Raw genomic sequence first — 24,872 nt, 5'->3', positions numbered from 1 at the left:
CTCAGAGAAGCAGATGCTGAAGGTATTTCTGCATGGGAGTTTCCTGCTGTTGAGGTATGGCATTTTAGTACAAAGCAACTGTGTGGGACAATATACTAACACACACAAAGATCTGAAGGTACCATGATGCAAAGGACTTGCTATATCCTTCCTCTGAATGAGCCTCATATAAACTAGGTGAACATCCTTTTTTGTCTTTGATTAGTCACTTAAGAACACAGCAATAGCTTTTGAACCCCATCTCCCCAAATTATCTGCTGCCAAGATGGTTTCAAATTTCTGCACATCTTTGGGCCTCAGTTGGCAGTTCAGGGGTCTGACTCCCAACTTGTCTGCAGTCTCCCCCAGTCCCGCTCACCTTGTTGCACGGAAGAGGTGCCTAGGAAGCTCTTTATACAAAGTCTACACTGACTGGCAGCAGCTTCCCAATGCTTCAGACAGGAGATATGCATAGTCCTATCTGGAAATGTTGAGGACTGAATCTGGGACAATGTGCCTGCAAAGCAGATGCTTTACCATTGAGCTAAGGCCGTTCCCCACAATATCTTGCTTATGCTCCAAGGCCCACTAGGGTTGGGAACACAGCAGTTGCCAAAACAGACGTTTCTATTATTATTATTATTATTATTATTATTATTATTATTATTATTAAAAAATAGAACCACAGCACAAAGGTTTCCCTTTCTCTTGAGTTTTGAACACAGAGAAAATACCACTTTGGCAATTCTGCTAGCAGCGAGATCCTTCTGAGACTCAATCCAGCAGTCTTCTGGTGAACGCTGGGTTGCTGTGTAAACAGTCTGTCTTGATTATCTCCACAGTTACAATAAGGCAAATAAAGTCATAGCCAAAACACACCACTGAACGGCAATAAGTGTATCAGCATGCAGAGAGTGTCCCTAATTCCCAAAGTGGGCAGACATTCAAGACTTGCTTGGTGCAATTTTTAGCTTTAAGAATAATTATTACACTTCAATGGCAGACTACACAGCCAGTCCCGAAATAAGCTGGCTGTAAACAAGCCGCAAAGGGAATAGGGGCTGGTGATAAGGTTCATTCAGTGTTAAAAATGTAAGCTTGTCTGAACAACCTTTCCTTTGTCCTTTTCTGCACACGTAAGGGGAAAACCTGAGTCAACAGGTGTCCCTTTGAGGGAGTCACTCAGTCTTCACACTGGTTCGTTATAAAGGCAAGAGTAGTTCCATTTGAAGAAGGTCTCTGGCATTAGAAAGGAAGTTTTAGCCTCCCTCCAGGCAGAAAAGAGAAAGGGGCAGTCTAGCCCTCCCCACTCTGCAGCCTGAAGAGAACAAACTTGGCAACTATTGAGTTGAGATCACTCACCAGTCTTACTGCAGCCTGTGCCAAATTGGTGCCCTTCAGATGTTTTAGACTGCTGTGACTGATGGGAGTTGCAGTCCAAACCGTCACTTGGTTGGCAAAGATTAGTCACATCCATGCCATGCATTTAGGGCACACTTAAACCACTTTAACAGTCATGGCTTCCCCCAAGGAATCCTGGGAACTGTAGGCCAACCCTCACAGGGATACAGTTCCTAGCACCCTACAGTTCCTAGGATTCTTTGGGGGAAGCCATGTGTTTTAAACATGTGATGTGGATGTTCAGTTTACCTTGCTATATCACGTGCTCAGACCATTTAACCATGGAGTTCTCTGACCGTTATCCAGGGCTAACACCAGATTAGAGTGTTTATTAGAGGAACAGTAAAAACAATTTCGCTGTATACTGAATTTTGGAATGAATTTAAATAGAGCTAGTAATCCCCTGAAACCCATTTCCACCCAATTAATCCCCTCTCTTTACCTCAACTAATATTGCCAAACTGTTGTTGCATGACCCCTTCAACCCCACCTTTCCTACTTAACATAACATCTATCATTTATTTATTTATTTATTTATTCGTTCGTTCATTCATTCATTCATTCATTTAAAATTATTAGTAACTTGTCACCTAACAGGTCTCCAAGAGACTTACACCGAAGAACATATTTAAAAATTGCTAAGTTTAACATGAAACATCTTTATTCGTAGTTTTGTTCTGTTTCATTTTTACATATACCCCCTCCCACATTCTGTTATGTCCTTTCCTTCAACCTGCACACAAGGATTTAGGCCACAGGCCTGGTCTTCCAGCATTAATCTAAGCTTAGGTCATCTCATCTCCACAAGGATGGCTACAGCTGATACACAAACACTGTTAGACTTGGGTTGTAGAAATAGCCTCCAGGGCTTGCTAAAAAAATCCAGAATGTTAGCAAGCACATAAGAAGGGAAAATTGCAGCCTAAAGAGTTGAAGTGAAGTCCACCAGTTTTGTGAAGTTATGACTGAAAGCATTAAGCAACCTTATCTTTGAAGCATCAGCTACTAGTTCAGACATAGACCAAACTAGCTGGCATTAACATTTACTGTACACATTCCATTGGTAACCAAGAGCTACTACAGATGTAATGTTTTTCCAACATGAAGATAATCTTGGTAAAGGGGAAAAACATGGTCACACACTACACTGTTAAGTATACCCTTAGGAGATTTTAAATCTACAGCTACAAATGTAAAGTGTAAACGCAACAAACAGATGTTTGCAAACGTCCATTCAAGCATACTTATCATTTACATGTTACATTTACAAGTGCAGAGTTAAAATCTGGAATTTGCTCCCACAAGAGATAGTGGCCATCAACTTGGACTGCTTTAAAATGAGTTTATACAAATTCATAGAGAATGAGGCGGTCAGTGGCTACTAACCATGATGTCTGTGTATTACCTACACTGTTGGAGGCAGTGTGTGTCTGAATACTAGTTGTTGGGAATCACAAGTTGAGAGAGTGCTATTGCACTCAAGTCCTGTTTGTGGGCTTCTCATAGGCATCTGGTTGTCCACTATTACAACAGGAATATGGCCTGTATGATGGACCTCTGTTTGATTCAGTGTGGCTTTTCTGAGGTGCTTATGTAAACTGCATGTTTTTGGGAAGCACTCCAAAGCATCATTTTTTTTTCTCTTTTCTTTTTTTATGAAGATTAGGCAACTTTGGCTCAATTTACACATGCATGTTTGCCACTGGATGACCACAACATCAAGAGTTAACTTGCTTGCATGAAGACTGAAACACAAGATAACTTTTCATATCAGTCGCAATGTTTCCCCCCCAATGAAACTGAGCCACACATTAAGTTGTACAAATGTGAAGAAACCGGGCAGTGGCGGACCTTGGCAATATTGTGCCGTGTGTGAGGCTAAAATCATGGTACCTTCCTAAAGCCAGGTTAAGGGAAGCAGGGGCTTTAGGAAGGAGGAGTGAGGCTCTGCCAAGGTCCTAGAGCTCTCGCATCACCTTTCCAAAGCGAGTCTCTCTAGTCTTGGTGCAGCATTCGGACCATGACACCACACTGTTGTTGTTTAGTCGTGTCCGACTCTTCGTGACCCCATGGACCAGAGCACGCCAGGCACTCCTGTCTTCCACTGCCTCCCGCAGTTTGGTCAGACTCATGTTTGTAGCTTCGAGAACACTGTCCAACCATCTCGCCCTCTGTCGTCCCCTTCTCCTTGTGCCCTCCATCTTTCCCAACATTAGGGTCTTTTCCAGGGAGTCTACTCTTCTCATGAGGTGCCCAAAGTATTGGAGCCTCAGCTTCACGATCTGTCCTTCCAGTGAGCACTCAGGGCTGATTTCCTTAAGAATGGATACGTTTGATCTTCTTGCAGTCCATGGGACTCTCAAGAGTCTCCTTCAGCACCAGAATTCAAAAGCATCAATTCTTCAGCGATCAACCTTCTTTATGGTCCAGCTCTCACTTCCTGACACCACACTAGCTCTCATATATTGTTATATCGTGACTATAGGCTGATCTGGTCTTGAATTAAACGTTGCTGATTCTTTTGTGCCCTTTAAGTGCTCTGTTTCTACAGTTTACATATTTATTATGTTTTAATACTGCTTAACTATATATATGGTGCCATTTACAGAGTGACCAGTATAGCCAGTGAGCAAAATATATTGTTATGGGCTAGTGGGGGAACAGGGAAGAGGAGTTCACTGATAGTATGTTGTCTGAAGGCTCCCCAAAATGTGTAACTGGCATGTACACTCGGAGCTGAATGGTGTCTGCAGAAACTAACCTACACATGGACACGGATTTCACAAATCATTGCTACTTTGCTTCCCCAGGCTCTTGGACACAATAATGAATTCATGGCATAAAAGTGGAGCTCTAAATTCAGCATCCATTGCTATTAACATGCTCCTGGCAACTAGAGCAGGGTAAGCAAGCAACCCCTATCATGGTACCATTCATTTACTATGAGATGGCAGCAAAGACTGGCAGTTCCTTGCTGCTTTTCCAGTATATGCCACCTAGATGTGTGTTTATTATACCATTAAAAAAAACCAAAACCCACACACATCATTTTATAACACTTGCTTTTTTCCAACGCCAAACTCATAGGCTAAGGCCCACAGATATTATTGCCAAATGAAGCAAGCACAAATAAATGGGTGATGTGACAGAAACATAAAAAGGTGTGGTTTCTCTCCGTCCTCCATAGTACAAGAATTGTGCCTGAAAGCAGTTGCAATGTCAGCGATAATGGCTTGTCTCAAAGAAACTTGCTATTGCTTTGCTAGAATGTACTTTTAAGTCATTGGGTTATATTTCCAAGCTTAATGAATAACTGTGAGATATGCAGGTTGCTATCCATCATGATGTCATTGGAGATAATGCTGCAGTGCCTCTTAGCATAGAAATACTAGATAAGGACTCCTGTGAATTAAAAGAAACCAACACAGCACTGTTGTGTCATCCGTGGTTAAGGAGGATGGGGATAAATTGTATTGCCTCTTTAAATGCCCCCCACGCCACAATGACTGCTCTAAGAGGCACTGGCCTCTGATCAGTTTCCAGTTCAAGGTGCTGGTGGCTTTTCTATAAAGGCCTACATGAATTGGGGCTGCTGGTTCCTGAAGAAATGCCTGCTCCTGCACCAGCCTGCCTGTACACTGATATTCATCTGATGATACCTGACACTGGATTTCTCGTCAGGCACTTGGAATGCTCATCTTTTCAATGCTAGGCAAACACCTTCTTATTCTTCCAGGGAGGCTTTTGAATTGTTTTGATATTGTGATTTTTAGTGCTGCTTTTCATTGCCCTTTGAGATTTCAATTGCATGCTTTTTTTGGTTACTGTATTTTTTTTGTAAACTGTGCTGAAACTGGATGTTGAAAGGTGGTGCAGAAACCCCTTAACAGATGATGGGGGCTATGCTCTGCCTCTACAGTAGGAGACAGTAATGCTTCTAAATAGTGGTTTCTGGGAACTACAGCTTGGGGTCCTGCTTGCAAGTTTTCCAAAGGCATCAGGGGTAGCCACAGTGAGAACAGGATGCTGAACTAGATGGTCCATTGGCCTGATCCAGCAGACTTTTCTTAACCTGCTCTCCCATTTTCCCCCATGGTGAGAGCAGACTAGATCAGGCATAGGCAAACTCAGCCCTCCAGATGTTTTGGGTCCTGTTAGCTAGGGATGATGGGAGTTGTAGTCCCAAAACATCTGGAGAGCGAGTTTGCCTATGCCTGGATTCGATGATATAACAGAAAACATTGGTGATGGTAGGGAACCTTTTGTTTTTCCTCATGAGCAACCGTCAAAGGGCTGCATGTTGGCTGTGGGTCTGACCTGAGGCAAATGTGGGCAGAGTGATGGATGTGACTCTTACCTTTGTACAGTAAGCTCCAGAAATACAAAAGCCAGAGGTTCTCTCCCCCACCACCTCACAATTTTTCCATCCTCTATGCAAAAAAGACATCACCACAGTTCAAAGGCACATTCCAGCAAGACAAAAAGGTATTGTGAAGGGGTGTGGCCTGAGGACTCCTGAGGGTCTGACACAGAGAGGCAGGCAGGGGGAGAACATAATATTAGAAATTCAACTAGAGTGTATACCAGAGACTCAATCACTGTTATTCTCATGCCTGTTTCCTTTCCCCCCTTTTTAGGCACAGATGTTTCAACCCAGGACATCTTGCGCTCTTTTTACTGCCCGGCACATAAATGGTAACCTGATAATACATGAAAGAGATTTGGCACCTTTGCTGTTTAGCATAAGCAATGTTATTGTTACAGACCCTCTAAGTAGTGACTCAGGCATCTGTTCTAGGGAGAGAATCCTTGGCATTTATGAAGTTACGCTTTGACCACTTCCTGAATTTGTGACTCTTGAACCTCAGCAGCTCAGGAGTTCAGAAAGGGCATACCACTGAAAACTGCAACCCCCATGCTTTCTGAATGACACATTCAGATGTAACATTATATTTAACTTACAGTTTTGTCCAGCTAACTGAGGTATTAATTATGAGATAACATAGCAAGCCCTGGTCTGATATGAGCCCAGAGATCTCTATCTGCAGAATAAATCTAAAAGATATTGAATTAAGGCAATAGATCTGTTTCCAGCAGGATTCTTTGAGCCCCTAAGGCCATTTCCCATGCTTTATTGACAAAAATTGGTATTAAAATCCTATAAAGCTGAGACGGGGAGCCTGTGGCCCCCCAGATGCTGTTGAATTACAAATCCCAGCATCTCTGATGACTGGCAATGCTATCTGGGGCTGAAGTTCAGCGTGACCTGGAGGGCCTCAGGTTCTTCATCCTTGGCATAAGCATACATGAACTTCTAAGGCTAAGGTCATTATCTCCTAATACAAACTACAGCAGAGATTTAAAGTCTGCACTGCTGCTCACATTGATCAATTGCCCTGGATGCTAAAACTGCAGGGAGTGCTGGAGAATCAGATGCAGAGCAATTTTGTTGGAGTCCCAGTTCTAAAGAAGCCCCCAAATGTGTCTTGTTGCAAGTAGAAATGGGCTGGCACTGGAATTTCCAGGCTAGCAGATGAACCTGATGGGTATTCAGCAGTGGTGCATTATAGGACTTGCCATGAGAAAGAATGCAGCTCTAAGCAAGGAAAGCAAAAAAACTGTCTTGTATGGTGAAAAGCCAGTTTTGCTAGTTTTCTTTTCTTAAAATCTGCTACTTACTGTTTTTTACAATTTAAATGAATGGACAAATTATTTAGATCAGGACATAATAATTTTCTGGTTTACTGAATCAGAAAAAAACCCAAAACAAAGCCCTTACGCAATTTCCTTGAATGCAAAGATGTGAAATGCACAATAATCAAAGTAGAATGAATTTAAAAATAAGAAGAAATGAACCTGAAATGGCAGAACATTGCTGGAGAGTTTTTTTGTGTGTGTTTTTGAGGGCGAGGGGGGAGAAGAGCAGGATGCTTTGTACCACATGGCAGGGCATTGTAGCATGGATGGTTGGGAGTACAGTGAAAGAAAACCAAACCTTTATATACTTCTGCATGTATACTGGATATGCCATCCTGAGCATCTCTTCCATTGTACTAAAAGGGGGAAAAGTACCTTGGGACTTTTCTAGATATGGGGACAGGGAAGTAGAGGTCCAACCAGCATCAAAAAAAGGAAGAAAAATAATTATGGAGCTCTATGGTTAACCAGAAGAACTTTAAATATGTGTCGTGTGACAACTGTGACAGTACCAAGAGATGTTCATGTCCTCAAATGCTGCAATTCCCTCCTTTGACAGTTCCATAGAAACACAACACACCCTTGGATTAGACAAGACAATTTAACCAATAAGGTTATCAACAGCTACTACCTGTGACAACTATGCTCTATCTCCACTGCTGGAGGCAATATGCCTCTGCACACCAGTTGCTGGGCATCAGAAGGAGAGTGCTGTTGTGTTCATGTCCTGAATGCGGGCTTCGATTGGTATCCGGCTGACCGCTGTGAGAACAGGATACTGGGCTACATATCCAGCAGGCTCTTCTTATGATCTTATGCTTTGGAGTCAGTGTAGCAACTATACATGAGGGTACGGAAGGAAGTGTGGCAAGAGGAAGGTTAAAAGGCAATTAAAAACAACAAGCAGACAGCACCATTTTTAAATAATTTTATAATTTCCTCATGAACTTAGTTTGTGAATAAAAAAAAAGGAAAGAAAAAAAACTGAACAAAAGTGTTTATATTATCAAGGCAAAGTTGAATATATAACACAATTTCTTTGCAATTCATTATCCTGTCAGTAACATGACTCCATCAATAAAACACATACATGTTGAAGGCAGCGTGCGCACTTGCATCACAGACATCTATTATCTCCCGCTGCTGCTCCTTCCAGAAGGAACTCAAAGTATGCCAGACTATATATGCAAAGCTCATCTCCTCCTCTGTTAAAGTGCAACACATCACTTTCCAAGTAGTAAAAGATCACTTTCTGTAGTGTATGCGTGAGAGGGTTGTGTGTGTGTGTGTGTGTGTGTGTTGAGAACATCCTACAATTTTTCACTCCCTTTGACAGCCCGCTGTGCTGCCTTCACGAAAAATTTGTTAAAACGGATCCTGGTGATCTAAATTCAGCATGAGGTAAATGAGAGGGAAGTAGCAATACTGTCCTGGCAGGGATGAATGAACATGATGTTACATCAGCTTTAAGTTATGCCAGTTGATAATAACGTCTTCTGGATACAACTCCATTTACTTACATGGAACCTAAAGAAGAACACGAACTTTTGATATGCATAAATATGCTTAGATCTAGCATACCAAATATCACTGAAGGACAGAAGACTAGCTGAGCAAAGCAACACCTGTGAACTATTTGTATTTAGGAGGTGCCCACTGAAATCAGTATTAAGCCAAATCCTGGGTTCACTCAGCAGGGTTTCCCAAACTTTGGCTTCCAGCTGTTTCTGGACTACATTTTCCATCATCCCTGACCACTGGTCCTGCTAGCTAGGGATTATGAGAGTTGTAGTTCAAAAACAACTGGAGACCCAGATTTGGGAAACCCAGATTTACTAGGTGAAATGATTGAGAGAAATGATTTAGCCATGAAAGATGGCTAAAAAACAAATTTAAGGAAGAATATCAATTAAGCTTGGCTTAATAATTATATCCCATATTAACAAAAATGTATCCCAGCATTCTCAACTTTTACTTCTGCTGCAGCAATGGACAATGAATTAAATAGACAGCAGCACAGGAACATTGGTAACCTCAAACTGAAAGGGTTACTGATATCCCCCAAATTTACCAGGATTTTTAAAAAAGGTACATTCATGTAAAATAAATTAAGATATGGCTAGTAGCAACAGTATTTATGATATGCAGATTTATGTTGGCCATACCCTTTAAAAGTAAATTCAAAAGTTTCCATCCCACTGGTGCAGAAAAGAATGGCAAGCCCTTTGTTGTAAGATTCTGAATGCACATTGTCAAAAGTGGGTACATACAAAATAACCACACACAAATAAACTGGGACTGACATAAATGAAGGTGCATTAAGAAATACTAAGTAGTTTGTGTGTAAAAAATAGAGACTAAAAGAGTGTGCAAAAATGCTGCAATGCATCCCTTCTATTTAAATTTGCAGTATTAAAGCCCCAGAGATATCAATGGAAAAAGTTGTTTCTAATGCTGCCCCTTCCTGTTTTTGAAAGGTCATCCATACATTACAGTATTGGGAGAGGGATAAAATCAGGAGTTAATAACATTGCTAAGAAGGCCACACTGGTTTGGTCTTCCTTGGTCTGTCAAAGGCAATTGAAAGGTACCTTGATCCTAAAAAAATCCATTTCCTTATAAAACTGGGAGGAGTTGTCCAGAACTTTGCCTTTTCATATTTTGAATTCCTTTGGATGATACATTTAATTTTTTATATTTTTAATACACAACTTTTTTCATTTCTACTTCTATCTTTTTTTTATTTAAAACTGGACAACAGACACACATTGTCGGTAATTGTCCCAGCCAGAGGACCACACAGACAATAATTGACAAGCAGAGAACAAAACAGGAAAATAAAAAATAAAAAATATACCCCTGAAAAAGGAAAGGGGAAATACCAATGATGACAGGGTTACAGCACTCGCCACACACACTGAAAAAAGTCAGTATTCTTATGTTTACGCTTTTGACACTAAAAAGTTTGGAAATGCTTTTATTTTCTTTTTAAAAAAAGGTCAACAGACACAGCCATTTTGTTCAGAAGGATAACGGCTTTCCTCTACAAATGGAAAAAAGTTTAAAAATATTGTATTATAAAAACAGCACCTGCTGCACTGACAAGACTGAGTGATTGGCATGAGAAGAGTTTTGTCTTGTCAATTCTGGCAGCTCTCAGCCACCAATTGCCTGACTTCCCAATTCCACTCCCACCACTAGGGGCAGTGTTATTAAATCAAGAACTGTTTTCCATGACTATTACTGCTTAGTTCTCCGAAGTAGCACCTTCTAGCTCCAACTGTTTTGACATTTTTACTCAGGTCACTCCACAAACCCATGCTAGGTTGCTAGCACAGAGGTGTGAGATAGGAGGAAATCAGTGTTCCATTAACTTAGTGTTTCAGATATAAGAATTTTCCAAAACAGAATGCTCCCTGAATGTTAGAATAGAGAAAACAGATGCCTAAAACTCCCATGCTACATATTTCACAGTGATCTTCTAAAATACACTGAGAAGACCCAAATACAATGTTATATGATAGCACACACTCTAACAATTTCGTTCGGTTTTGGATTTTTAGAGTTTGGCATTTTTTTTAAGTGAAAGCAATATCAAAAGGCAATCATCATAGCAGACCCCAAACATGAAAAAAACATTTCACTAAGATGTGTCTCTTATTAATTCTTTGAACATTAGTAGCTAGTGTCACTGTACAATTCAGAGTCTGAAGTGCCATTTATTTTATTATTTTTAAACACCTGGATTTGATAGGATTGGAAGCAGAATCTGGATTCCTTGGGAGCATTAAGCAGTCCAGTTAGGATGTCAAGAAATTACCTGGATTGTCCAGGGAGTTTTAATGACTGCACCAAATTTAAGACAAACTGCTCCACTACTCCCTCTATAGGGGGTTCCTGAAGTTTATAACCACCTTTTACATATTAGCATCTTTATAGCTTGAAAAAGCAACATCACATTCCTTAAATACAACCAAGCCTTGTTATAACCTGGCAACAAAAGTATATGGCCATTGCTAGTGTAAAACAAGAGATTTTAGAATCTCCTGATAAGAGGCTATTTCTGAAAGCTGGACTGAATAACAAGGAAGGTGAGGATACGTCTCTAGCACAACTGTCCAGAGCTGTATTTTCTGGACACAAGTGGTAGATCTCACTCATTTCAGATATGGTAGATACGAAAATCTTTCAGAGCTGTGATAGTGTAGTGGCAGTCAGATTGCCACATATAACCCTTTTGGATCTGTGCATTTTGTATCTCATAAAACGTTAACAATGTTAACCAGATCCACAAGGCAGTCAACTATTTTGCACTCTTCTGTTAAAGGAAGCAAGTTGAAGCAGGCCAGGTTCAACAACAATTCATGGCCAACACCTTGCATTTAAGGCTCCACAGTTCCTAGAGAAATGCAGAGAGACAGGACCTCTATCCAAATGGCATCAAGGAGATTATCTGCAATGGCACACTGCTGATAAAGTCAGGTCATTGTTCCAAGATAAGATCTTGTTTGTTCTCTCTCTTTCTCTCTCTCAGCACTTTACTGAGGGATTCAATCATTTTTTTTACTGGGAGCTTAGATCAGGCATTAGGGTGACAGGACTCTGAGCACATGGAATGGGGTGGGAAAGTTGTGTGCTTGGTGGTGGGATAAGAGAGGAGTTGAAAGAGATGCATACTCCAGACTTGGGCTTGGAGAGGGAGGGGTTCAAACAGCAGGTGTGCTGCTGGGTGACAGAAACCAAATGGCCAGTGTGGGAACTGGCTCTGTTTCACAAATCCCCTCCTCCCCTGGAGCACATGCTGTGAGTAGAGTGGAGTGTAAACAATGGGCTTTATCCCAATTTCATTTTGGTGGGCCCTGTACACACTGCCTTGGGAATGGCATCTCTCTGCTTAAGCAGCTCCTGTGTCTATAGTAGCACAGCCACATGGTGGCAGCTGAGTTAAAGGCTCCAAAAATACTAGCATGGAGACCTGCAATTTATGCGATTTATGCACAGTGCCAGAAGCACATGGGGATGAAGTATCAACCACAAGCAACTATCTCCATCTCCACTCCCGAAATTTCAGCAACACCCCTGCCCCCAAAGCCACTATCAAAGAGCATCTGAGTAAGAGGTTTACAAGCAGAAGTCATTTCAACCGCTGATAAGGAAAATTCCATAGCTTCCCCCACAGAGAGAGTGGATTGTTTTACAGCAGGGAACAAGGGCAGCTGGAGACGCGGCCATATAACTTAATAGGATAGCCTGGGAGTGGTGGTGGTGGGAAGATGTTAGGCCTGAAGGCTGAGATGGTTTTACAGGCAGCATTAAATCCCTACAGTGAGTAATTAGGGATGAAGAAGAAAAGGCTATAAGGGAGATTTCAAAACAACAGCTCCTATCAAAATGTGCTGACTCAAAACAATGGGGGCAAAGGCGCGGTTCTGGTATGAGGCATGGCTCAATGGTATGTACAGTCACTGTCTACATGCCTTCCGGTAAAGGCAATTTCAACCTTGAGAACATTCAAGTCTCTCCCCCGCCCGCCTTTCTGAGAAAAAGCATCAGCCTCAGGCTATTAATGCCATCAGCTCTAAAACTACCACTCCGGATCTCCAAAGTCCTGAAGGTGCTAACTAAGACAGCAATGTGAATTCCTCATCAGAAAATCCACATGAGAAACACTGTTTGCCATTCCAAACCAATCTCATACTGTATCTCCTTTCTGAGGTATCCCCAGGTTCCTTCTCCTGCATGAGAATGAAAGGAAGAAATGGAGCATCTTGAAGAAGTGACTGCATCCTTTCATTTTCAAAGGCAGAAACTATGTGTATAAAAAGTAGTAATAAAGGATTCATAGAGTGCCTAGAGGACTCTTGATTCAGTCAGAGAGGCTCCTGATTGGGGATACTGGGGCTGGTTCAATGTCCATGGGTTGAAGATGTTAATGACTGAACAGTAACTTTATAGAAAATTATTCCTTGCTATATAGAAAATAATGTCTTAGGGTCTGGGTTGCCAAACTGGAAAGTTGCACTGGTGGAGTGGGGATACTGTTGAAGGGGAAAAGAAAAAGGCTTTGAGAGAGTGTCTGCTTTCTAAACTTTGAATGCATGGGCCTATCCATGTGTAAATTGCTTAAGCTGGAAAAGCCAAGCATGGTGATTTGGGCAATCATTATAGAGGTAAACGAGTTAGGAAAGCGTTGTAAGGAACAGTGATCTTTTCTCTTATTTCTTTAAGTTCAGAATCCTAACTCTTTCTTCTATGTTTGCTCCAAAAGGTTCTATTAATCCTGAAATCTGCAAGAATAAACATCAAAAACAGTTCCTCTCAGGAAGAAATAACCTGATACCAGAATTCTGTTCTTGTGAATGCCTGAAGAATGACACTATGCATAAAATGCTGCCCGGATTAAAACTGTATTTTCACAATTAGTGCAAAACACGTGAATAGCCAGATTCCTATTTATGAGCCTGTGAATTTGGATATATTAAGAGGATGCCATTTAGAGAAACTATTTTGGGTTTACTCAATCTTTGGTGAGTGTTATAGAAGATACAGCAGTAGGGGCGACCATATCTAGTACTCTTGGAGCTGGGCATAGCTTATAAAGTAAACCCCTAAGAAATCAGAAATAGATAAAATGAGAAGTAATGCATAAAGAGAGCACCCTTCACATGAGAATGCAAAGCTATGTAGAAAAGGTACTAAAATTTGCCAGAAGAGCAAGAAACTTGGCTAAAGAAAACACAGGAAGCTGCCATCTAGCTTAGTAGTGTTGACTGGCAGGGGCTCTCCAGGTTTTCAGGTAAGAGGACCTTTCCCCAACAGCCACATGCATTTCGTAGCTGTTTTGGTAAACAAAAACAAGGCTTACAATAGGCAGAAAACCAGAGAAAACATGTTTCCCATTCTTACTTAATTGAAGTTACCAAAGAGAACAAGGGATTCTCCTCACCACCCACAATCTCCTTGTAACAGCTTCCGCTTTTAGGATAAAACTCCTGTGCAGACATAGGCAGCATACCTTGAGCTAGCTAAATCAATGCTGGCCAACTGTGGGCCACTATCAGAACACACTCAACTTCCCCCATAAAGGAAGGTAGGCCAAAGATTTCTACTAACTGAAAAAAATAAAATCAAGGCAAGTGTTCTCCTGCCACCACTTCAAGGATCACCAGAACTACCTGTGTCCAATATATTGCCACTTCCATGCTTACTGAACTCAGTAAATTTCTGAGCAGACGTATCCCAAAGCCAACAGGAAAAGTAACTGGGAGGCATATTCCAAAGAAGAAAGGCAGTGAGAGGATGAATGCAGACATGAATCAGTATCTATAAACTGGAAGAGCGGAGATAGGTTCATTTGTTTCTTTTTATAAAAAGGTGCACCAAAAGTTTTTGTTTTCTCCCCCTCCCCACTTTCACACAATTCTGCATCCTCATGACTCCTTGGACTGACCGGGCTTGGCCCCCAGGCATGCTGCTGCTGCTAGGGGGCTAGCACTGGCTTCGGTCATGATGACTCTTCAAGTGCATTGACAACTTGCTCCAGGATGTCAGGGCAGTGATCGGCTATCTGCTGTAGAATGGCGTTGGCAAACTCTTGTAGCTCTGCACTGTCCCTCTCACCTTTTTCCAGCTCATTGTGAAGCTGCAAAAAAGAAAAGAAAAAGGACAGAATTAAGTAAACACATGTTTGTGTATTAAAATGTCACACCAGCAATTAGTCCTTAGTCTGTCCTCCAAATGTATACCAAACAGGGGATCCCTATAGACACAACCACACGCAAAATATAATGCCTGGCCTGGGGCAACCATATTGACAGGTGTTGCTTTCCAGTGAAGATTCATGCAAGCACACAGGAGATAAAAAAATGGACAGCATAGTTGCTGAATAACATTTTATTTGCTCAGAGCAGTTGCACCTGTAGGGGCACCTTGGATGGAATGTTTTAGAACATTTGAAAAGACATCTATTAATGCATAAACAAGCATCCCCTCCTTTTTACCGTACCTTTCCACAATAAAGGTCCACAAGCTGATTTACAGCACTACAAAAAAACCACCTAGTTTTCATCATCCCTTTGCATGTCTGAGTAAAGACCTTGATGCTAAATTAAGAAGCAAAAGAAAATTGGAGAGGTATAGAGAGATGGAGAGGAGGATTAAAAGGGGGGGGGGAACCCAATGTATAAAGGGGAAAAGTTCTTAACGTATTGCCCACAAAAAGTTACCTTCACAAAATATCCTTGGGTTCCTAGTTCCTACCACATTACTGTATGGCCACTACCATCTCCCAGGCTATTTATTTTTAAAAGGTAGTAGTTAACCTCACTCTGCAATTTTAATTCAATACAAACAATCCTGCCAGAAAGAAAATTGCCATGTGCAGATTCCAAATGTGTGCTAGATAAGATGCAAGTAAAGAGAACAAAAAGGTAGCTTTCAACATTTGAGGGAAGAATGATGAGATGTCTGCATGTGTAAATCTACAGAGGACTCAGCTATATAGCTGCACATGTTTTAAGTGCATTATACAAATGTGAACTAAATGGCGATGGTGAGCTTATGGCAAATTCGATATATTTTTCAAAATGTTTTTTGAAAAAAGCATTTTCACAGCATTTTTTATATGTGTCTAGATTCCACCTGAGTCTACCAATAGACTGGGGAGACATGACTGAGAGCCCTGGTTTCCTTCCTCACTCCAAGCTATGATGAGAATTCCACGTATGCTGGTTTGTGTAAATGACCAAGGACAAGAGATAGTTAAGAGGTAATTTGAGAGTATAGGTGCTGACAGGTTCTTAGCATATATCACAGGAAAAAATAAACCACATTGTTTCAAGCTAGCAGCATAGCTGTGATCTATGTGACATCTTCATCCTGCATAGGATGGTGGCACTCTGTGCACTTTTGGTGGGTAGTTAACCCAAGGTATCTTCAACAGATTAAGCGGCATTCTTCTCTAAACCCATATTTCAAAAGAAGTCAAAAAATGGTCAGCATAATGCTTAATTGTAATGCATCTTAACTAAAAGTAGCCAAAGGGGCTCCCCCTGCACCAATACCTCTGTTTCCTAAGGCTCAGTGCATATTTTAAAAATAATATATTATATATTTATTTATACTCCACTATTTCCCCTCCCTTATTTGTAAGGCAGCTTACAAATAAAATAAAAACAACTAAAAACACAGGGGCGGACAGTAATTTAAAAAAATTAAATATTAATAGAATTAAAACAATTATCATATATTTACATCTATTATATACATAAATAGGCTACCCCGTGGCTGGTCATTTAAAATCCTGCAAAGAATTTCTGATCTCACTCCCAATATCTCTCTTATCTTCCACAAGCATGGTATGCACTTTATTATTAATTGGTATGCAAGTACTATGTACTTTAAAGCAGAGTGGACTGACTTCAGAATTGTGGGATCTACTTTTTAATGCTAGAATGCAGAGATCCTCCAACCAAAGACAAGCACAAAATAGCATCTAAGAGATGGAAGCCAGATGAATTAATGGTGACAAGCTAATTACCCACTGCACCTCCCCCATGATTGTGCAGTTTATTAATGTATCTTAATAATTACAGCAACGTTATCACACAGGTCAGACAGCTCCCCCACCCCCCTTTTTGAGCAAAAAGCATTGGAGACTTTTACATGAATATAAGCCATGTAAGCATTTAAGACCAGCAGCGACGATCCACCATCAATACCTCCCCCATTCCCCCCTCCTAGGAAGAAAAGCAACCAATCCTGAACTCACTGCTTACTGCTGCTACAACGGGAAGAAAACATTTGGGCAACTTGGTAATATATACTTAAAGAGGAAAATGATCTCCTGTAAGTGTACAAATGTAATATAGTATTCAAAGGCAAACTGAATGGGGTGGAAGACTAATCTGAATCAATAGAAATCTGCACTAAGAGGAAACCTGTGCATGTGCTGTTTCAGAAATTAATTATATAAATTCTCCATGAGAAATCTGAAGACAGGAAGAATGGGATATGGGGCAAAAGTCACACACAGAAGCATTAGTGAACAGGGAAAGATCTGTCCCTCCCTAGAAATGTAACCATGATGTGAGGGGAATATCCTTATGAGCCACATCTATGTCTGAGGAGGCATGAAAATATAAGGTCAAGCTCTATAACATATTACTGTTACCTTTGAGGAGAGACTCAAAACCCAGAGATGGATTGGGAGTCTTGCTATACAGAGGTATTTCCTTAGAGACAGATGTGAATATTGTAATTACTTTTTGAAGAAACCGTTGTGTCTATGAATCATACCCATGTCTGAACATTTGTCAACATTTAATGAGAAGCAGTTCCCCTTTCCTAAACAAAATCATGCAAAATCACAATTCTCCCTACGATGATTTCCCCTCAGTGACGAAGTTCAACTATTTGAGAACGTAACTATTATTGAAGCCCAAGTCATGAGGAAACCATGGTAGGATGGTGGTAGATTGTGTTTTTGTTTAATGATATAATGCTTGGTTTCTAGATAGTGCAACACTTGCAATTTTTTTGAAATATTAAGTGGTTTATAAGTGGTAACAAACAAACAAAACTTCTGAGAGATCCAGGGGAATTTACAGGATAATACTCGCTCTCAGCCCAATGTTTTGTCACATGGGTGCTGACAGCTGATTACAGTTGGTTTTTTTTTTTTTTTTTTTTAAGTAAGAAGGAATCAGCTGTGGGTGCAATTTGATGGGGGGATCTTTTTGCCTTAGGGATTCAATAGAGGACAGCATGGACTATTTCAAATCAATAAGTGAAGACAGAAACAAATCCGAAATCCACTTCATGCATGGGATTGTATTTCAGACACATTTATCTTCAGAGACCTTTTCTTCCTTCAAATTATTGGACTTGCTTCTACTGGCCTTTTGGAATTTGGCTGCTGAAGTGCTTTCCCTCTCTTTTTTTTTTTTTTTTTTTTGAAAATTGTTTTAAAGTTAAAAGTGCAAGGAGAAAAGTTCAAACATCAGAAAAGATGAAGACTTCCGGGTTAGCGCCAGCGCTGAATGGCGGATTTCTCCCGGAGCTCCGGGAGAGATCTGCTTCGCGGGTTCGGGTCTTGTTGCTCACGGCGGAGCAAAGACCCTTAAAAGTCACAGGCGCGTAGCCTGTGAACCGGAGACTCGGCGGGCACCTTTGCCCCCCCCCGACGTTGTGAAATAGCCTTTTTAAAGGCTATAGATCAGCGGAGGGGTGCGTGGAGTGGTGCTGAGAGTCGCTTTCACCCAGCCTGCGAAGCGAAGCCGCGTCGCCATCAGCGGAGAGCGCTGACTTCTTCCGAAGATTTTGGACTAAAAGAGAGCAACTTTCCGTGAGTAGGATTGAGTTTGCATTACAAATTGGACGTCAAAATTAATGAATTTGGGCACCGAGACGGATAAGTACTAAAAAGGAAGTCTGCTTACCGTCCTGCAGCAAGATTAAAGCGAAAGACAGTGAAGCTGTAACTTCTGACAGGAGCTTTTATGAGCTAAGAAACCCAACACCAAGTAAAGAACTCCCCCCCAAAAGGCAGGGGAGGGGGGGAAGAAGGCTTTAAAGGGATTTCCTGCCCAATTTAAAGGAGATTGAACTGATTACCGCTGCTTATCTACCTGGGGGTCGGACTGCCGGAGGAAAGACACCGGCTAAGGACGGTTGCTATAAATAAGGTTAGAAGTAACTGACATATAGACTTTGGTTACTCTCAACTTGAAACATCGTATTTGGTTACATAGTAAGTCATTTGCAGGACACTTTTAATTTGGATCTTTTACAAAGTAAGGGACTTGGAGGGCTTTTGCTTTTTGGAAGTGTGGGAACAATTTAAATTTCAGAAACTGATTTTGCGCCCTCTAGAGGATTTGGTCAGCTTCAGGAACTAAGTGGAATTTAAAACCTGAGAACTTTTTATTGTTGACAGTTTAAGACTGTGGGAATGACCTTGAACGAAAGACTTTGTTATGGCAGATAGTAAACAGAAAGAAGATCCACAAGAAACAACTTTGAGATCTGGTAGACAATACAAAGTGGACTCTTCTATGCAAAGAAGGGCCTCTGTATCAGGGGCCCCGGGAACTGCAGCTGCAACAAAGGCAAGAGTGAAAACAATGTCTTCAGAAGATGCGTTTACAAAGGCCTTGGGAAAAATAAGTGATTCTTTAGAGGAATTAAAGAAGCAAGGTGCTGAAACAAATAAGAAAATTGAAGAAATCTCTGGGAAAATTGATCTGAATACAAAAAGTATAACTGACCTTGGAAATAAAGTGAACTCTAATGCAGAGGCAATTGGGAAACTATTGGAAGATTCATCTACAACGCGAAAGATAGCCGAAGAAGCTAAGGAAATTGCCACTGCTGTTGAAGGGAAACTTCCACCGGTGTACAGGAAATTGGATGAGTATGATCTGACACTTTCAATGCAGGATATGCAACGCAAGGAGAAAAACCTAAGGATTAGACTTGTGCCGGAAAAAGAAGGAGACAACTTGGTGGATTATTTGACAAAAGAGTTTTCTGACTTTTGGAAGCAAGATTTGAAAGAAGAAGAGCTCAAAATTGAGAGTGCATTTAGGTTGGGAACAAGGCAGAAGAAGAATAGACCCAGAGACTGCTTGATAACTCTAAGATCCAAAGAAGAGAGGGATAAAATATTGAACCTGCATTATCAAACAACCCTTTGGATTGAGGATTCTTATATTGAGATTTTTAAAGACATCCCTAAAAGTATCTTGGATGCAAGAGGTCCTTATAAGGATTTGGTGACACTACTGAAGAGGAACTACATACTATTCAGGTGGGAGTTTCCCCAAGGCTTGTCTTTTAAATACAAAGGCAAGAAAAGAAGAATAAAAACAGTGAGCGATAAAGACAAGTTCTTGGGAGAACACGAAGAAGACCTACAGAAAGAGACCCATCCAGGAGAAGGACATCCTTCAAGATTAGACAAAGACACAGAACCACCGACAAAGGACGAACAACAATTGGGAGCTGTAGGAGGAATTAAATAACCCCATCATGGCTTTGCAACTTCTAACTTGGAATTGTAATGGTCTAAACAACCCCCGAAAAAGAAAAAATATATTTCATGCTTTAAAGAAAGATCATTTGGACTTGATTTGTCTACAAGAGACCCATGTGACAAGAGCACATAGAAAATTGTTAACAAATAAGAGACTGGGACAAGAATTTATATCTTCAGATAAAGTAAAAAAGAGAGGAGTGGTGATCTACGTAAAGGAAAATTTGCAGCCGAAACAAATCTTTAAAGATGACCAAGGAAGATATTTGGCAATTGAAATTCAATTTCAAGGAGAAAAATTTCTGATAGTGGGGGTGTATGCACCAAATGAAGGGAAAACAGAATTCTTTAAGAAGTTGCATGAGACTTTAATGGACTATATGGACTATAAACTGATTATGATGGGAGACATGAATGGAGTAGTTTCAACAAATATGGACAAAGCACAAAGACAGGTAGTCACAAAAGATGGAAGACTACCAAAAACTTTTTTTGAAATGACTGACAATATGGATTTGATTGACATTTGGAGAACAAAACACCCACTAGAGAGAGAGGGAACCTTCTTTTCTGAAGCCAAAATGACATGGACTAGGATCGACCAAATTTGGGTGACTAGCGGTATGGCGTCGAATATAAAGAAAGTGGAAATCTGCCCAAAAACTCTCTCCGACCATAATGCAGTAAAGATGGTGATGAAGCAAACAACAACTGGCTCTTTCAGATGGAGAATGAATGACACCTTATTTAGAGACGAGGAGATCTGTAAAAAGGCCCAAAAAACCCTGAAAGATTATTTTGAAATTAATCTAAGGACTAAAGTAGAAAAAAGAATAGTATGGGACGCAAGCAAAGCCGTGATGAGAGGGTTTTTGATACAACAAAATACATTAAAGAGAAGAAAGCAAAATGAGAGGAAGGAGAAAATTCTGGATAAGATAAAAGAAGGGGAAAGGAAATTAAGATTGAAGCCAAAATCGCAAGAGATTCTAAGAGAAATTAAATTGTACCAAACACAATATATGGAACTGATGAATCAAGAAATAGAATGGAAAATTAAACAAATGAGACAGAAGTCTTTTGAATCTGCAGACAAATGTGGCAAGTTATTGGCTTGGCAAATAAAGAAGAGACAAAAACTCAACACGGTAACAAACTTAGAAGTGGAAGGAAAGAACATATGTAACCCAGTAGAAATTAGGAATTGTTTTCAGAACTACTTTAGACGATTGTATACACAAGGGCCGCAGAATGAAACAGATATACAACAATTCCTCGAGAAAAATGGGCTGAAAAAGATTTCGCAGGAAAGTAAGACAATTTTGAATCAGGAGATATCAATACAGGAAATAGAAGATGCCATTCAAAACATGACGTTGGGCAAATCACCTGGACCAGATGGACTGACTTCCAAATATTACAAAGTTTTGAAGGAAGGACTTATACAACCTTTGAAGGAAGTCTGTAATGAGATCATGAAGGGGAAAAGGGCACCCGATACGTGGAGAGAGGCCTACATTACACTTATACCAAAGACAGAGACTGAAAAGACCCAACTTAAGAACTACCGACCCATCTCCCTACTAAATGTGGATTACAAAATCTTTGCTGATGTTTTAGCAAAGAGACTGAAAAGAGTTTTGATGGAGGAGATTCATGGGGACCAAGCGGGCTTTCTCCCGAAAAGGCATTTGTCGGACAATGTAAGGAATGTAATTGACATTTTGGAGAAGTTGGAAGTGAATATAAACACTAAGGCTGTTTTGATATTTGTGGATGCCGAGAAAGCCTTTGACAACATTTCTTGGAGTTTTATGTTGAAGAACCTCCGGGGGATGGGGGTAGGTCAAGGGTTTGAAAATGGTATAGGTGCAATATATTCTGAACAGAAAGCAAAATTAATTGTAAATAATGTTGTAACAGAAGAGTTTAAGATTGAAAAAGGGACACGACAGGGGTGCCCTATTTCCCCATTACTTTTTATATCGGTCCTTGAGGTTTTGCTTAATATGATCAGGAGGGACCAGTTGGTTAAAGGCATTCAGGTCGGAGTCAAACAATACAAATTGAGAGCATTTGCAGATGACCTGGTGCTTACATTACATGAGCCAGAAGCTAGCACGAAAAGAGTTTTGGAAATAATCCAAGAGTTTGGTCAATTGGCAGGATTTAAATTGAATAAGTTAAAGACTAAGGTATTGGAGAAAAATCTAACACAGATTGAAAAAGAAAGGTTTCAGAATGAGACGGGGTTGACTGTGGCTAAAAAAGTGAAATATTTGGGTGTGAATATGACAGCTAAGAATGTGAATTTATTTAAAGACAATTATGAAAAAACTTGGACAGAAGTGAAAAAAGATCTAGAAATATGGTCAAACTTGAAACTTTCCTTGTTAGGTCGAATTGCAGTTATAAAAATGAATGTTTTGCCAAGAATGTTGTTTTTGTTTCAAACATTACAAATAATGGATAAAATGGACTGTTTCAAGAAGTGGCAGAAAGATATATCTAAATTTGTCTGGCAGGGCAAGAAGCCCAGAATAAAATTTAAGATATTAACGGATTCAAAGGAAAGAGGGGGGTTTGCCCTGCCAGACTTTAAATTGTACTATGAAGCGGCAGCTTTCTGCTGGCTAAAAGAATGGCTGCTTCTTGAAAACAGACATTTTGGATTTGGAAGGATTTAACAATATTTTTGGGTGGCATGCATATTTGTGGTATGACAAGGTTAAAGCGCATAAAAGTTTCAAAAACCATATTGTCAGAAAAGCACTGTTGAATGTCTGGGTTAAATATAAGGACTTGCTGGAAAATAAGACTCCAAGATGGTTATCACCAATGGAAGCTAAGGCAGTTAAAAAGCTAAATATGGAGTCGAAATGGCCAAGATATTGGGAAATCTTGGAAAAGGAAGGGGACAAACTGAGATTGCAGAGTTTTGAAAAATTAAAAGGGAAGGTGAGAGATTGGTTACATTATCACCAAATAAATGAAGTGTTTAAACTAGACAGAAAAATAGGCTTCCAGGTGGAAAAATCAAAATTAGAGACTGAACTGTTAGAATCCAGTACTAAGAATTTGTCAAAAATGTATGATCTGCTGCTGAAATGGAATACACAAGATGAAATGGTAAAATCAAGTATGATTAAATGGGCTCAGGACATTGGTCATAACATCATGTTTGCTGATTGGGAAAAGTTGTGGACCACCGGGTTGAAATTTACGGCGTGTAACGCCTTAAGAGAAAATATAATGAAAATGATTTATAGGTGGTACATAACCCCAGTCAAGCTTGCAAAGATCTATCACTCGCCTGATAATAAATGTTGGAAATGTAAAGAAAAGGAAGGTACATTCTTTCACCTCTGGTGGACGTGCCCGAAGATGAAGGCATTCTGGGAAATGATTTATAACGAACTGAAAAAGGTATTTAAATATACTTTCCCCAAGAAACCAGAGGCCTTTCTCTTGGGTATTGTCGGCCAGGGGGTGTTAAAGATAGATACAACTTTTTTCATGTATGCTACAACAGCAGCTAGAATACTTATTGCAAAGTACTGGAAGACACAGGATCTACCCACACTGGAAGAATGGCAGATGAAGGTGATGGACTATATGAGCTTGGCAGAGATGACGAGCAGAATCCGAGACCAGGGAAGAGAAGCGGCGGAAGAAGAATGGAAAAAGTTCAAGGACTATTTAAAGAAATATTATAAAATTGGAGACAGTTAGAATGATGTTGGATTAAAACAAATGGTTACTATCACTAATGGTTATGACAAAGAGAATAAGGGTGATTAGCATAAATTTATAATAAAATAAGGCAAGATTTCGCTGAATAACTGTAAGATTTTGGAATACAGAAACGGGAAGTAAGAGGAGGTCGAGGAAGTAAGGTTTTAGAAATTGGGTTATGAAATGGTACTTGTTTTATGTTTTATTACTGTTGAATGTTTGTTCATGTATGTTTTGTTTCTGTTATATAAAAAATTGTTCAATAAAAATATTATAAAAAAAAAACAAAACATCAGAAAAGATGAAAACCAGGAAAGATATGTGTGTGTGTAAGAGGGAGAGAGAAACAAAAACACACCAGGCTATAGAAACCAGGTTATTGCTGTTGGTAGAGAATTAATGTCCAGTAGTTTATGCCTTTTTGGTGGTACACGAGTACTGGATATATTCCCGGTTTGCATATAATAGTGTGAATCATGAAAGAAAAAGTCTCAAGCTCACGGATGAAATAAACTTAGTTAAATTTCCTTTGGTACAATAATTTAATTTCAGTAAAATGTACAACAGGTTAATTTGGATACAATGATTTAAGCATTTCATCTCGTTGCAAACAAAGCCAGTGAGGCAGAGTGGAAGAAAATTAGATAAGGAATTCAGTTTCGATGAAGATAGCAGCAAGAACTGATGAAAGGTACTACTGCACAGGCTGACAAGGGAAAGGATGATAAATTGAATGACTACACAAAGAAGAGGGGTCAATGTTTGGGATAGAAATGAGTATTAGTAGAAAGGCTGGAGATACTATGGGACAGAGATTTTGCTGTACGATATAAGTAATGGAAGAATTAACAGAATTAAACAAGTGCTTTGCCTGAGAAGAGTGAAAACTGGGCAATGATTATGATGTGAAAGAGGGCACATAAAATGTTATTTCCAAGTATACAAGTAAAACATCTATTTATATATGTCTGTTCCAATGTGAGCAATACAGAAACACACACGACAAATACTTCAGTGCATTTGCACT

The 24,872-nt window shown here is 40.1% G+C and overlaps 1 protein-coding gene across 7 annotated transcripts in view; it reads right to left on the bottom strand.

Annotated features, from left to right (window-relative positions):
* Nucleotides 1-7,991: 7,991 nt before the first annotated feature.
* The window catches only part of ERC1 (ELKS/RAB6-interacting/CAST family member 1), a 163,619-nt gene continuing 146,738 nt past the window's right edge, over nucleotides 7,992-24,872 (bottom strand). For all 7 annotated transcript variants that reach the window (XM_053407141.1, XM_053407146.1, XM_053407139.1 and 4 more), the window contains one exon: nucleotides 7,992-14,719. In XM_053407141.1, the coding sequence (XP_053263116.1) occupies nucleotides 14,582-14,719 (138 nt within the window). In that variant the 3' untranslated portion in view covers nucleotides 7,992-14,581. The remainder of the gene's footprint in view (nucleotides 14,720-24,872) is intronic.

Source organism: Podarcis raffonei, chromosome 10 (assembly GCF_027172205.1).
Source record: "Podarcis raffonei isolate rPodRaf1 chromosome 10, rPodRaf1.pri, whole genome shotgun sequence".
NCBI classification, from domain to species: domain Eukaryota; kingdom Metazoa; phylum Chordata; class Lepidosauria; order Squamata; family Lacertidae; genus Podarcis; species Podarcis raffonei.
This window is presented reverse-complemented; position numbering and strand designations above follow the sequence as displayed.